The sequence below is a fragment of the Musa acuminata genome, chromosome BXJ2-3, assembly GCF_036884655.1.
Source record: "Musa acuminata AAA Group cultivar baxijiao chromosome BXJ2-3, Cavendish_Baxijiao_AAA, whole genome shotgun sequence".
NCBI classification, from domain to species: domain Eukaryota; kingdom Viridiplantae; phylum Streptophyta; class Magnoliopsida; order Zingiberales; family Musaceae; genus Musa; species Musa acuminata.
The window spans coordinates 18,094,849-18,109,851 of NC_088340.1; the positions used below are offsets into that span (position 1 = coordinate 18,094,849).

The window sequence follows — 15,003 nt, forward strand, 5'->3', positions numbered from 1 at the left end:
AGCAGATCTGATCATGGTATGGTCGTGTGAAGATGATTTAAATTCGTGGACTAATCTCTCTGAATCCATGATCAGAAGTGTGTTGATTTTATGATTTACATAGATCTAGGTAAAGATATCCTTTTTGTCTGGAGAACATGGATGGAGAACACATCGTGTTCACACTTTTTCTGGAGTTGATTTATGATGTTTGGAATATGAGTAGATGCTCAAATGGTCCCAATAGTTGTAGATTGCCTTTGGATGCATGCATGCATATTAAACAAGCTAGCTTCACATGGGGTGCAAAAAAATGAAGACTATTATTGTCAAGTAGAACAAAGTATGATTCTACCTGAATCACGTAGTTACATCAACTGTAGAATAATAATATAATTTTATATCATGATCTATCAATATAAATTATTATAATAGAATTCAATGAGATAATTGACTGACTCATTAAATTGAGATGCCCTAAATCATATGGATCCATCTATTAACCTAAATCTTCCTTCCCCTAAATCATATGGATCCATCTATTAACCTAAATCTTCCATCTCCTAAATCATATGATCCATCTATTAACCTAAATCTTCCTTCCCCTAAATCATATGGATCCATCTATTAACCTAAATCTTCCTTCCCCTAAATCATATGGATCCATCTATTAACCTAAATCTTCCTTCCCCTAAATCATATGGATCCATCTATTAACCTAAATCTTCCATCCCCTAAATCATATGATCTTCCTTCCCCTAAATCATAATCATATGGATTCATCTATTAACCTAAATCTTCCTTCCACTTACTTGCTATAAATTCAATGGAATAAATATGAATTATCATGATCTAATTGGATGAGATAATTAATGCATATCCATCTAATACCGCATTGACAAACTATGTTGTACGGTGCGTGCAGACTTGTCAGTGCCAATGCCCAATTGATATTGCATCTAATTATTTATTTATGTTTTCGTTTTTTTTAGCTCATTCATCATCAAGAGAGAGGTGTCTGTATCTACGCCCAATTGATACGCGTATTTTATTTGGTATTCCAACCGTCCTAGTCTCGTTAGTATACGTTTGAGAGCATCGAGACGACGAGCGAGAGGAAGACCCCTTTACCGGCCCTCCTTCTGTGCTCTCTCCGATTCGAACCCTAGCAAACCAAGCGGATGATCTCCTTCTCCCGCTTTCCATTCTCCTACGATTTCTCGAAATCTTCCATTCTTCTCGCTGCTGCCCGCAATCGCCCGGACGCATATCTCCTCTCCTCCCGCGCCCCGCCCCTAAATCGATTTCGACCAGGAAAACCCTCCACGAATTGGGCGCTCGGTTGCCCTTCGCCCCGCCTTGCAGGCCCTTCTACCACGTGAGAAGTGGATATTCGTTGAGAAGCCGGCGCCTTGGTGGGTCTTCCATTGTGGTTCGAATCTAGGGCATTCGTGGGTTGAACAAAAGTCGCGTCTTTACGTTTGTCGCGCGCCTTTCCTCGATTGGTTCTCGGACTACTCGGCGTTGGGACCGTAGGGTTTGCTTCTGTTTAATCCCGGGGTTCAATTCTAACTGCTGGGCTCTGCTTTCTTGGAACTATACGGTGAATGGTGAGCTTTTGTGCTTGTGGGGTATTCAGTAGCTTGTGAGCGGTTGGGAGTGGCTTTTCACAGCTGAATTAGATTTGGTGAACTGAGTTGAGGTTGCAATCCAAATGGAGAGGGTGCTGGGGTGAGCAGGGGAATGAGGTAGTTATCGGAAGAGAGATGAAGTGGATATGAGTAGGCTGTCATTCCGGCCTCGTCCTCTTGACATCCACAAGAAGCTCCCTGTTGTAAAATCTGTTAAAGATTTTGAGGATGATGAGGCACCTACTATCACCACTTCCACCCGAAACTCTCTGCCACATCGGCTTGCAGCTAACAATGACAATGAGGTGATTCTGAATTTTTCTGCAAATGTATGATCATGTGGCATGCTAACAGCGGTCGCTACTCAAGTAGACTCGTAATTAGCTACTTGAACATTAAGCAAGCATCATATGAAGGAGCTATCTTTGCCCAGTGTATTTGAACTCAACAGCTAAACACTTTATCTAAACACTGTGGAGATGTTTTAAGTTTTGATGTTGTTCAAGTGAAATTTTGATAAGAAGGAAAGCTTGTGCTCTACTATAAATGAGTTATTTTGGAGATCTTCTAGTGCTTATATGGAGGGCTTACTGTAAGTGTCAAATAACATGTCTAAACTTTTTGTTCTTTATGATGGCAGAGTTATAAGTTAATTTTATGCATGACCTTGCAAACTTATTTAGTTTTGTTATTTTTCACTTGTGTACCGACAGAACAATATATATTTCCTTATTGATTAGCCATCTCTGTGGTTGCAAAAAGTGGTCAAAAATAACTTGAGAATTGTTAAAATGAAGTAGAGTACTTTAATCTATGAAATGCTACTTTGCATCTTTCAGGATTATGACATTCTTTTTATAGTCTCAAATTGTGATTATGAGCACTTTTTTCTGTTTTTTCATAATTTAGCAAGTTTCTAATTAATTAGCCATGTCTATGGTTGCAAAAGGAGGTCAAAACAGCTTGCTGATTGTCAAAATGAAGCAGAGTACTTTTGAAATACAAAATGCTAAGGTCTGCGCCTCCCAGGATTGTGAACAATCTTTGTTTAGTATCAAATTGTGGTTATGAACACTTTTATCTCGTAATATATACTTTAGCAACATATGCATCTCTATTGATAGGGTATTATAGACTTCCTATTTGAGGTAAGAAACCTTTTGAAAACAATATTTGCTTTTTTTAGGCGAATCAAACTCCTGGCAAGAAAAGTTCACAAGAAATTCCTACTCCTCAATTCAACACTGTGGAATCATACGAAAGAGATTATTCTCGCACCTTCATTCAAACTGCATCTTATATACGTGGAAGAGGAGGTTTGCCACTACTTTCTGACATGTGTCACTACAAACAAAATATTCTACATACATCTCACATGACAACATTTATGAAGTACTTATTTCTCTTTGCAGCCAGGGCTGAGATTGGTGAATTTGTTGAGTATGATCTGGATAATGAGGATGAAGACTGGCTTGAAGGGTTTAACAATGAAAGGAAGATTCTTTCATCTGAAAAGTAATGATTAAACTCAAAGATCTAAATGATTGAAAATCTTTTTACAGATTTAGTAACCATTATATGCTTGTGTCTTTTTGTACTTCATTGCTCTGCGGTTTCTATGTGTCAATTTTGTACAAAGTTCATCTGAAGTTTTTGTATGTTGAAATTAATTTTTAGTTAACTAGAATATTACTACTATTCATTCAAGGTGGAAGCCACCTCTTCCTGAACTTTTAACCTTCTATCGAGTCATTGGATCTAAATTCTAAACTTCAAATAGGTAGCAGAGTTCCAACATATTGCAATATAAGTAGTCAATTAATATAATGAAATATATGCATACTCACCTCTCCGGTTTAGCTGAATTGCAACTCCATAATCTCTATTATATTTTCTTTTGCAGAAAATATTTTTTGGTTATTCCAGACCTTTTTCTTTTCTCTTTATAAGAGTGAACTCTTCCACCTTTAGTCGAGAAGCTATATATTCCTAGTCACATACAATAAACAAGAAAGTAGTGCACTATTCAGTGTCAGAATTACCTTGCCAAGTCAGCAACCTTTGGCTGGTGTTGCTGGACTTTGAGATGCTTTGATTCATGTGGAGCATTACAGCTAGTAGACTTATCAGCTCAGTGAACTACTGGCAGCACATGGGAGTATGATCTTTATGTGGCCACGGGACAAACTTTCATCTTTGTTCTATATTTTCATATTTATTAATAAAAAAATGCTACACTACTTAAAGTTTTGACAGATTGTAACTTTTCCTCCACAAAAACTCTAAAATACATGCTGTGTATATGGTGTCTAGATTTATCTAAGTATGCCTATTTCCCTTCTCTTACTAATTTTCATATGCTTTTATTTGCTTTCTTCCAGGTTTGAGACCCTTCTCTTCAAGTTAGAAGTTTTAGATCATAAAGCTCGAGAAAGAGCAGGAGTTATAACGCCTACCTTTGGAGCTCCAATTCTTGTTCTTTTATCGCTTGATGCCGCAGTGGAGGTCAACGATTCTCATTTTTTGACCTTATTTAGTTATTCATGTCGAGTCTGACTGATTCTCTTATACTAGCTAGATTGACTTGTGATTTATTTAATCAGGATTTTTTAGTATTGATTTCTATATCAGCTATGGACTAGGTTGGCTTTTTATGGCCTTGATTTTAATACAATTAGTTTATTTATTTATTTATTATTATATTTGATGCCTTAAATGAATTTGTGCATGTGAACTTACTGAAGTTACATGAAAAAATTCATTGCTAGGCTTAGGCTTGCTTACTGAGGTGTGCACCAAGCTTTTTTTTCACACTTTCTGTTGATAAGAAGATATTTAGGGTGTGATATTCTCATTTGTCCTCATTGGATTTGGTTGAGTTGATGTATATGACTACATATCTAACTTTAGTAATTTGGGTAGAATCAGTGATTGAAAGAGGCGCTCGGGCGCTCGCCTAGGCGCTCGGGCGAGGCGAGGCGAGGCCCGAGCGCCTCGCTAATGTCCTAGGCGGCGCGCTTCAAACAGGCGTCGCCTGGGCGCTTGCCCGAGCCCAGGCGCTGGGCGCTTCGGGCGAGCGCCTAGGTAAACCAAGTGACCGAACCAGGATTTTAGGTCTGGTTCGGTTGTTAGTTGGTTCAATCGAACCAACTAAACCGATATAACCCTTACCCAACCCTAACCCGCTGCCGCTGCCGCTCCCGATCTCGCTGCTCGTCGCTCCTGCTCCCGCTGCCGCTGCTCGTCGTTGTCGCTGCTCGCGCCTCCCGCGAGCCTTCCCGCTGCTTGCGACTCCCATTGCTCGCGCCTCCCGCTGCTCGCGCCTACCGCGAGCCCTCCCGCTACTCGCGGGAGCCGCGAGCCCTCCCGCGAGCCTTCCCGCTGCTCGCGCCTCCCGCGAGCCCTCCCGCTGCTCGCACCTCCCGCGAGCCTTCTCGCTGCTCGCGATTCCCGCGAGCCCTCCCGCTACTCGCGCCTCCCGCTCCCTTTCCCTTTCCTGCCGCCGCTCGCCGCTGCTTCCTCGTTTCTTCGTCAGGCTCAGTATACAGTATACTCTTAATATTAAGTTTATTTGAATTTTGAAATGATTAATTTTCAATACTGTTAATAGATTAATAATATATTATTTTGATTTTAATGTTGTTAATTTTTATTTTGATGTAAAATTTTATTGTTTTGAATTTTGAAACTTTTTTGTTAATGTGACATTGTGATTTTGTATCTTAGATTTTCTTAATTTAATAGCATATTTTTATTTAAAATTTTAAATAATTATATTTATTAATTATATTATATATTTTTATATTTTAGCGTCTCGCTTTGCTCGGGCGAGCGCCTGGGCGAGCGCCTAGCGCCTCGGGCGTTTTTGGACCTTGGTGCCTTTTGGCGCCTAGCGCTTTTTAAATCACTGAGCTGAAGATGTTTGGTTAAAAGGCTTGTCTTATCTAGTTGGTTAAGTCTGGTCATGACAATTGGTACCAAAGGAACTTTGTGGGCCACACTATTGGGTTGAGATATATCAAGATGAAATTACTCGTGCACACTGAATAGAGATTCCCGGAGTCATCCACATGAGAATCCCAAAGGTGTATTTTGGATTGTGTATTGGGCCTTGATGAGGATACCAAATCTTCTAGTGAGGAAGATTATGGTGTTTCTATTGATTCCACGTCTGAAGATGTTATATAAGCTAGATAGACTTGAGGCAAGAGGTTTCCTAGAGTTATACACACGAATCCCCAAGGTGAATTTTGGGGCATGAGATGGGCCTTGATGATAACATCAAAACTTTGAGTGGATGAAATTGTTATATTTCTATTGATCCCACCTCAGAAGATATTGGGTTGTATTGATATATAAACCAAGGTATGTAATTTGGATTATCGGACCATTTCTATTCTGTTTCGTGAACCATTGGGGGAAGGTAAGGAGTGGAGGAAGAAGGTAGAGAGGAAGAAGATGGAAGAAGAGGTGGAGGAAGAGAAGAAGAAAGAAATAGTGGAGGAAGAGGAGATGGTGGAGGATGAGGAAGAGGAGTAGGCATACCCAGGTGACGGGCAGCAAGCAAGGAGCAACAATTGGCGACATACACGGGCAACAGCCGACGTGGATGCATGGGAGAATCAGAAATGACTTAAGTTTTTAATTTTTTATTTTTAAAATTAAAAAAGGGGTTGGACTTACCGTCAGGTCTAGGCCCATTATCAGGCTTGAACTGGGCGGTAAGCCCTGGTTACTGCATAATAAACCCTGCATTGCACCTGAATTGCCCGAAATTGGGTTGGTCCACGTGCAGGATGGCAGTCGGACCGGTAAATACCTACCCTACCGTAACAAACCAGATGAAATTGCATTCCTTGATATAAGCTAGATAGGTCTTCTGCTGAGTCATGTGGTCATAGGTAACTTCTTATCTAAATTATTTGGTTAACAAGTATATTGTCTCTTATAATAGAGTGGGCCATGTCACTTCTTGTATGATTTTGTTGTGTTATGTGATATGTCAAACATTGACGACCATAACAAGCAATAATGACTATAAAAAGTTTTCCATCTTGATGACTTCTGATTTTGGATGGCATATGTTATTATGCTATCATTTTAAGTTTCAACATTTGCAAAACTTGTAGTGGTTGGCCATAGCCAAAAAAACCATCCCAGTAAACTGCAGACAAGCCTATGATCCAACAGATGTATCACATTTATTATTTAATGACACATTATTTCTTTACTGTGCTTATCTGAATTTTCTGGGTGGTGCAAGCGAATCCTTCCATCGGGGTACCTCTGCAGATATCCATAAATAATATAGACTAACACATTACTGGTGTGCTACATGTGTTATTAATTTGTTGTTTGGAGGATAACTTTGTTGTTACTTCTGAGAATCCCTGGAAAGGATAATCACCTTAGCCTATGCATCTAAGCAAAGTAAGAACAAGTTATTTCTTATGCTTTCTGCTGCAAGAAACTCAAGTATATGCTTCTGTTTCTTTGTCAGGCCATCTCGTTATTGTGTGTTGAATCTCTCATCTGAAATTTGAATGTCCTATGCTTTTTAGAAAAAAAAATGAAAAGCTTAGTGGTTCCTAACAATGTGATCATTCTGCAGGCTTTAGAGTCTTTGTCTATACGATTCGCGATTTTGCAGTCAGTATATAACTATTGGAAAGCAAAGGTATAATTCATAATGAGTAAGTAATATAGACAATCATTTTAGGAAAGGTACTAAGCATTAATATTTGCATTTTCATTTTATTCTATACTAGATTGAAATTGAGATTTGGGAAAACCATTTTTAATCTTGGTTGCAGAAAATCATTTTCTGTATTGCTATACTCTATGTTACTTATTTCTGATTCTGAAAACAAAAGAGAAACACATAGATTATGCTAAAGCAAGCACTTAACTTTAGTCCATATTCTTATGCATGTTTTACTTGTCTTTTAACAGCGAGAACAGTGGCAAAAACCTATTCTGCGTCACCTGCAGGTCAGTTCTGCTGCCTTTTTATTATAATGGTAGCAGTATTCTTTTTCTAATTTGACAAAATATGTTTGTATCTTAATATTTTTGGTATAACATGAATTTGTTCCATCTTATGATAGCATAACTTAAAGTTTTGGGCATAGCATTAGATGCAAAAATGCACATTTGATGGAAATGTGGAATGCCATGATTTTCCATGGGAGTACAAATCATGACAAAATAATCAATAATTCACATACTATCAGTAAAATGATGGACTAGTTATCAGTTCAATAACAATGACAAATAACAAGTTGGAATGTTCCAACTATTTGAAGTCGACAACCATTTAGCTCTATTTAGGTATATCAGTAGTCAATTTACGATCAGACAAACATTTTTTTTTTATTTCATAATTTTCATTTAAGTTTTAGATCTTCCTTTACCTCTCCTTACAATACTAATTTCAATTTACCTACCTCATTTTACCAGTACATTTATATGTCTCCTTTGACCATATCTAAATTATCTTAAAAGTAACTTTTCCTCATTTTATCTTCTACCGGAGCCACACTTAATTTTTGGAAATGTTAACAGTTATTATTTAATCTTTTCCGCTAACCCTACACATCCATTTCAACATTCTCATCTTGGCACCATTAACATTTTGTATATGTTATGTTTTATTGGCCAACATCTTAATCCAACACTAACTTTTGGCTAGACAGTTATGTTGTTTAATTTGTCTAAGGAATGTTTTAGTGTAGTCATATCAGCATTGTGATAATAAACTTGATTTATTGTTTTTTTCCTCGAGTAGCTGCTTTGTTGGAGTAACTAGGACAACTGTACTTTTCCCCCTAGGTTCTTGGGCAACTTGTATGTCTTCATTGAGAAGTGGAATATGACTATATGTCCATGCTTCTTCAACATTATTTTAGATTTAGACCCGCAACTTTCATCTTTTGGGTTTTGCCAGAATAAGAAAGGAAAAGCATTTTAGCCTTCTCAAGGTCTATGCTCTCGTTAGCTAGATATTCCCATGCAACTTTTGACCTTATTCATATTCCCTGATGCATTCCTATGTGTCTAAGGTAGTCTCTCTACATCAAGTTTCTCCTCTTCTGGGCATATTGAGGACGCTTTGCTTTCAAGATCCTTATCAAACCACTCTTGTGTCTAGAGATTATGCTTACTGGAACAGATTAGATTTGTTGCTACATTCAAAGCCCTCTTGCAATACTACTATGTTGGCCAATTATTATTATTTTTTCTCGATTAAGTTGTAGAGAAAGGAGTTAAATGATTGTCTCCTCACTTTAGTTCTTGATTAAGCTGATTGGATTGTTCTGCTTATTTCTTCAACATGGTTCTCAGATGTATGTTTGTTTTTAAGGGCTAGTAAATCTAATAGTGGCTATTTTTGTGCTTGTGCAGCCTCCTCCCCCAGTCAATGATACAAATCCGTATAATGTGTTCAGACCCAGGGAAAAGGCACACCGTCTTCACACCAGGAGGGTAAGACCTACAGTGCAAATGTATACGATAAATGGTCACTGACATTCAAAATTGTCACTCGTGTTCTTCATGCCACTGTTCTTTTTCACACTATATATTAATTATCAACTTTCTGTAAATTTATGAAGATTCTTTTCCTCAGATGCAAAGGAGGGAAAACAGCATTCAGTCCTTTGAAAAACTTAGACAGGTAAAATCCATATCTTTCACTTAGTTTGGAGCAATTTTGAAAATAAAGCACTTTCACTTATACATGAACAAGATCAAGATTAACTCATTTTTAATTCAGTTGTTTGCTATTGACTTGATTGAATATAATATTTTGTGTTACTTGTCTTAAAGCCAGAAGAATGAACTTTTTGTTCTGTTGGTTATTAAATGCTAAGCTTTATGCATCTAAGTTAATCCTTATAAATACCTCTTTTGTTGGTTTCTTGTCTATTTCTCCTTAAAGAGGCAATCATTTTCCCATTTAATTTCTTATTAATTAAATTCAGTTGTAGTTTTTCAAAGATGTTCTCTGCAAGTATAAAAGGAATCACTTATATGTAATTGTCTGTCCATATATCCATGCAAGTATAAAAGGAATCACTAATATATAAATGTCTTCTTCTCTCTTTTTTACGCAATTATAAAAGGAATCAATGAGTTTGATAAATTGAAGCAAAATAATTTGAAATGAATTCTTTTTACAGGAGAATTTACATGTACCTTATCACTGGTCTATCTTCCTATCAAAAGACATTTTGTGCAAACATTTTATCTTTTCATCTATATGATAGATGTTTAAATTTACTATCAGTTATTGTATGGTAAGCACCATAATTAGCAGTGTGCTTTTTGGGTCTTCATTCTTGTAGCCGTCACCTACCCTTAACTGTTCTTGGAAGTAGAAAAAACCATTTGTGAGTGTGGAAAAGTGCAAATATATCCTCAGTCATCTCATAAGCAACAAATTGTTTCAACTTCAAGTCTAGCTAATTATCTCTGATTTTTCTTTTCCAGATAACCCTTCTTTTGACAACCCCTCCATAGATATGAAGCAGTTTCTGCAGATTTTATGTTGTATCTTTTGCATCTCTTTCTTCTAGAGGAGGTAGCTTACGGAGTAAAGGTGGCAATAAATGATCTTAAGGAGATTAAAAGGATGTACTTCCACAATGAAGAGCATCCAGGCTACATTTTGACACAATTAGATGGCTAGATTAATTCCAAGATAAGAAAAAACAAAGTCCTTATTTTTGGATACAGCTTATTTTCTTTTTTCAAATACTTTGTTATTCAATTATTCTTTTTAACTAATAGGACATTCCTAATAGATGGACTCCTATTGATGTTCTGACATCATTCTTTTTAACTAATAGGACATTATTTAAGAGCTGTCATGACATCATTATTGTTGCTTGATTGTGTACTATAATCAGAGTATCAAAAGGCAATTAGTCATCAATTGTTTTATATTTTTTTTCATGTACACATGCTTATATTTATGATCTTATTTATTAATAAAATGTTGAGTTAGCTTTACTAGTGCCATACGATGTTATCATAACCATCTGTTTGTATAGATATGCCAATAAGAAATTCTTTGATATCTTCGAGTCATCTGAACAGAAGTTCATCAGTTGAAACAAAAGGAAATTTTTTACTGGTCTTATTTTTGCTGCAAGTTTTCATATTTAATTGTTCACGTGATAGTTGGTTTTGTTATTCGGCAAATTGTAGTGCTTTATTGTGGTTCTTATTATCCTCCAATTGAAATTCCTCTGCTTCAGGTCAGACGTAGTTTGGACCAGGCAAAAAAAGTAGTGGAAGCTCTGATTAAGGTTTTAAATTGCAAATTTGACTTGTTTTTACTATTTTCATAAACTGATGCCAAGTAATGAGAAATTCACAATTCATGATGAATAAATTGTCTACAGAGGGAAGTGAAGAAGCGAGAACTCATAGAATGTGAGGTCAACCTTCAACGAGCCCAAATGAAGTATAAGGTATTTGCACAAAATAGAAGTATATGGTTCATTCTACTGCTATAATAGATACTTGTCTGCTTTGATCTATGACAACTTACTTTGTCATTATTATATTTGGTAATGCTTGATGGTAGCACTTAGTGGTTTTAAAAGGCGCTTGGGCGAGGTGAGGCGAGGTCCGAGCGCCTTGCAGAAACCCCAAGCGCAGTGCTTCAATGAAGCACTACTCGAGCGCTCGCTTGAGCCTAGGCGCTAGGCGCCTCGAGCAAGCGCCCGAGCCAATTTTGGGACTTGGGTTCAATCATTGGTTCGATTGGACTTATAAGTTGGTTTAATCAAACCAACTAACATAGTCCAACCCCCTCCCTTGCTCGACCCAGTAAAGGAAAACAAAGATGAAAGAAACCCTACATCTGTTGCCTTTATTCGCTATGCCAGCCGTCATCGGCAACCTTGTCCAATCTCGTTTGCTGCTGCAACTCAGTTGTCGTCGCTGTAACTCGTCTGTCGCTAAAGCTCGTTCGCCACTACTGCTCATCTGCCGCTAGAGCTCGTCTAAACCCTAAACCTCTTCCACCGCTATAACTCTGTCTGCTGTTGTAGTACCTTTGTTCGTTGCTGATGGCAACCTCTTCCATTGCCTTCATTCGCCGCCTTTGCCCGCTCTGTTCGACGTTGTAGCTCTGTTCGCCATCGTTGACAACAGCATCTGCTGCCTTCGTCCGCCACTGCAACTTCATCCGTTCGCAACTGCAATTTCGTTCGCCGCCCTTTGCTTCCCCCACCTTCCTATTAATTAAACTGTTTCGTCCATTCTCCCACCTTCCTATTAATTAACTAGTTGGCTCTTGTCCAACTTTGGTCAAGAAACTCCCTGGTTAACAAAACATTCTTGGTATACATGAAACTCCTTTAGCTTTTACTTGATGATGTCTTAGAGCAGCAAAACATTCCTGGTTAACAAGATGCTTTTGGAGCAATTTAATTCTAACATAGGTCTTCATAAACATGTTTACCATATTTTTATTTAGTTGTATATTATTTTAATTATAATATTCAGGAGCGTCTCGTTTCGCTCGGGCGGATGCCTAGGCAAGCACCTTGGGCATTTTGGAGCTTGGTGTCATTTGGCGCCTAGCGCCTTTTAAATCACTGGTAACGCTGGAGAAACTAACTAATCATCTACATGAGGAACTTGGTGAGTGGTAAGACAACTCTTAACAAATTTGTAAACATGTCGGTCCTGGAACAATTACGGTAGCCTGCATGAAGTGCATAAAGTGCTTGTGGACCTAGGAAGAAGAGGATGTGGACAATCAAATATACATCTTAGCATTCAACAGAAATTAGGCAGCAGTATGTTAAATAGTTATGACAGGAGTTCCTAAGGCTGATACTTTTGCATCCAGGTTTTCTGATTGAGTTATCAATGAATGGAAGCAGGTTCTACCAATTGGATCCAAACAACCAAAAAATCTGAAAGATTGAAGTTAAATAGTTCAACAATGCTATATGAGAAGTGAATGGAGAACGGACATTTTGATATTTAAATGGAACATGTCTTTGAAGACGAATTAATTTGATGAATGAGAATGTAGTGATTAGTCATATACAAAGCACTATGCAACTTGTAAGCCAAAATATGACAGGGAATGCAAGTAAAAGAAGAAGGAAATAAAGTTTGGGAGAGGAGGCATTTGTCATAAACATGCCTTATGAACATGTTGTGAACATTCTTTTGAGAGGATCCTTCTTTCATCATGCTATATTCAGATGGACACTTTTCTTAATTCATTTGTCATAAACAGCTGCCCTAGCAAATATGTGACATGAAAAATCTAACTTTAGTGTTTTTTAAAAAAAATTGGAAGTTACCAAAGATAACTTTGATATTGAGTACATATAGTTTAGTTGGCTCTATAGCGGTCTCTGCCTTGAGAAATTCTACAAGGGCCTTACGTAGAAAAGTTGATTTTTTAGGAAACAACAATGGAAGTGGAACAGCAGAGCTGTTTTATTGCCAGGAGTCTTGGCGCATGTACAAAAACATTTCTTGTACCACTAAAAGTGGAGAATTTGAATATTTGAAGAAGCGCCTTTATTTTTGTTATTCTAGAGTTATTTTGTTTGGGCTCTTTTTTCTTTTGAGCAGTAACTGATAGAAGACATCGGCAGCCAACCCTTTGTTAAAGTTCTCTAGTAGCATGCCTCTCCTAGAAGAAGGTTGGTTAAAAGCAGATCATCAGATTTTTACAGGAACATCATGGTTTGGACACCAAGGTCACATGATATGACGGTATTTCTTCATATTGGATACTTGTCTTGCGTCTATGGAATGGAAGTATTGACATTCTTAGTTCAATTATTTCATTCGCAAACATTTTACTTATTCTTAGTTCAATTATCTCATGGTGACAATTGACAATTTGTTAGGGATTCACCTATCTTTTATGCTGCTTTACATGATACTTGTCTTGCGTCTATGGAATGGAAGTATTGACATTCTTAGTTCAATTATTTCATTCGCAAACATTTTACTTATTCTTAGTTCAATTATCTCATGGTGACAATTGACAATTTGTTAGGGATTCACCTATCTTTTATGCTGCTTTACATGATATATTTTTTTTCTAGCATGAGGCACAGATTGTCGAAGATAAAATTGCATTGCCAGGATTACAAGTTACATGCAAGTTGGCCTCAAGTGAAGATGATTATATGGACTCGGATGATACAACAAATGGTCACCCACACGCTGGGCTTGCTTCTATCCATTCAAAATATGCAGACTCCAAGCTTGTGATGGTCCCTACAGGCCGGATAAAGCGAGAATTGAAACAGAGACCTATGTCAAATGGATGGCTACAGAAGAGGGTATGCTTTCTTTTTTCACAGCCTTATGCCACCATTGATATCTATCTGAACATTCAGTAATGCGCAATAGAATTTGACGGTTGCAGAAATTGCAGATATTTCATCTGGAATAAATTTACTAAGTTTAATGCAGGATACTGATGAGCCTATATTGCTATTTACAAGACCACTGGATCCTCACAAGCTTGCGGCTGTAGGCATTATGCAGCCACCTGAGAATGGCCCAGTTGCACCAACCTACCGCTTCCATGGCAGGATCGGACGAGGAGGGCGGATAATATTCGACCGGTGCAACCCTCTTTTAAGAGATCCAATTGGCCAGCAAAGCTTCCCTCACGTGTCATATCCAAGGTCTCCCCCTCCAAATGGTTAAAATGGTGGTACTTACATATCATCTGCATGATTTGCCGGTGAAGATCAATGTGTTGGAGAAGCACGAACAATGAAGCAGGATTACAAGTTACATGCACCAACGTACCGCTTCCATTGCCGGTGTAATGGAATGGGCGTGAGACCTTATATGAATGAGATAGGCTTGCCCAGGATTTTTCATTGTTGTTCATGGCAATCTCCTGTGGCTTTCTCAACCACCACTGTACAATTACTACATGTGTCATCAGCTGAAAAGCCAAGTATTAATCCCCCTCAATGTTTGTCCATTATTTTTTGGCATGTAACTGTGCCATGTAACGCTTGTTGTCTGCCTGGTAATCTCGATTACCAGGGTTATTTATCTCACATTACTTTCGATCCAAGATCATCATAATCCTTTGTTTGGTAATCACCTCAAATGCACCATGAAGGTTGCATGCATACATATATTGAAGTAGTTCCATGTGTATTATGCTTTGCAGCTTCAGATCTATATGCGACCATGGATTTCCATAGTAGTATATTATTTATTTCTCCATGGGCCAATGGGAGTTAGGTTTTGCCCATTTCTCTTTATACCATGGATTTCCATAGTGATGATGTATGAGAAATTTGGCGATTTAATACATTTACCTCATTGGCAATCTGCTACATGCAGTCAAAAAAAAAAAATGAAAAATATACCAACT

At 37.8% G+C, this 15,003-nt stretch overlaps 1 protein-coding gene across 3 annotated transcripts; it reads left to right on the top strand.

Moving 5' to 3' along the window:
• The first annotated feature begins 1,014 nt into the window (after positions 1–1,014).
• Positions 1,015–14,726, top strand: LOC135607491 (enhancer of polycomb-like protein 1). Of its 3 annotated transcripts, none has more exons than XM_065099359.1 (12): positions 1,015–1,915; positions 2,797–2,926; positions 3,023–3,125; positions 3,992–4,115; positions 7,222–7,287; positions 7,563–7,601; positions 9,015–9,095; positions 9,238–9,285; positions 10,871–10,921; positions 11,018–11,086; positions 13,703–13,942; positions 14,076–14,726. In XM_065099359.1, the coding sequence occupies exons 1-12, from the start codon at positions 1,757–1,759 to the stop codon at positions 14,313–14,315; spliced, it is 1,350 nt and encodes a 449-aa protein (XP_064955431.1). In that variant the 5' UTR covers positions 1,015–1,756; the 3' UTR covers positions 14,316–14,726. The 3 variants fall into 3 exon arrangements, with proteins under 3 accessions (XP_064955431.1, XP_064955433.1, XP_064955432.1); XM_065099361.1 differs by lacking the exon at positions 1,015–1,915 and adding an exon at positions 1,953–2,202 and having other exon boundaries at positions 3,027–3,125; XM_065099360.1 differs by lacking the exon at positions 1,015–1,915 and adding an exon at positions 2,271–2,624.
• Positions 14,727–15,003: the final 277 nt, after the last annotated feature.

Excerpts from the sequence above, each read along its gene's own strand:
- LOC135607491 (XM_065099359.1), top strand. The coding sequence starts at position 1,757 with ATGAGTAGGCTGTCATTCCGGCCTCGTCCTCTTGACATCCACAAGAAG. Across the intron at positions 7,602-9,014 it reads CTATTCTGCGTCACCTGCAG|CCTCCTCCCCCAGTCAATGA; the intron begins GTCAGTTCTGCT and ends GTGCTTGTGCAG. Across the intron at positions 10,922-11,017 it reads TAGTGGAAGCTCTGATTAAG|AGGGAAGTGAAGAAGCGAGA; the intron begins GTTTTAAATTGC and ends AATTGTCTACAG.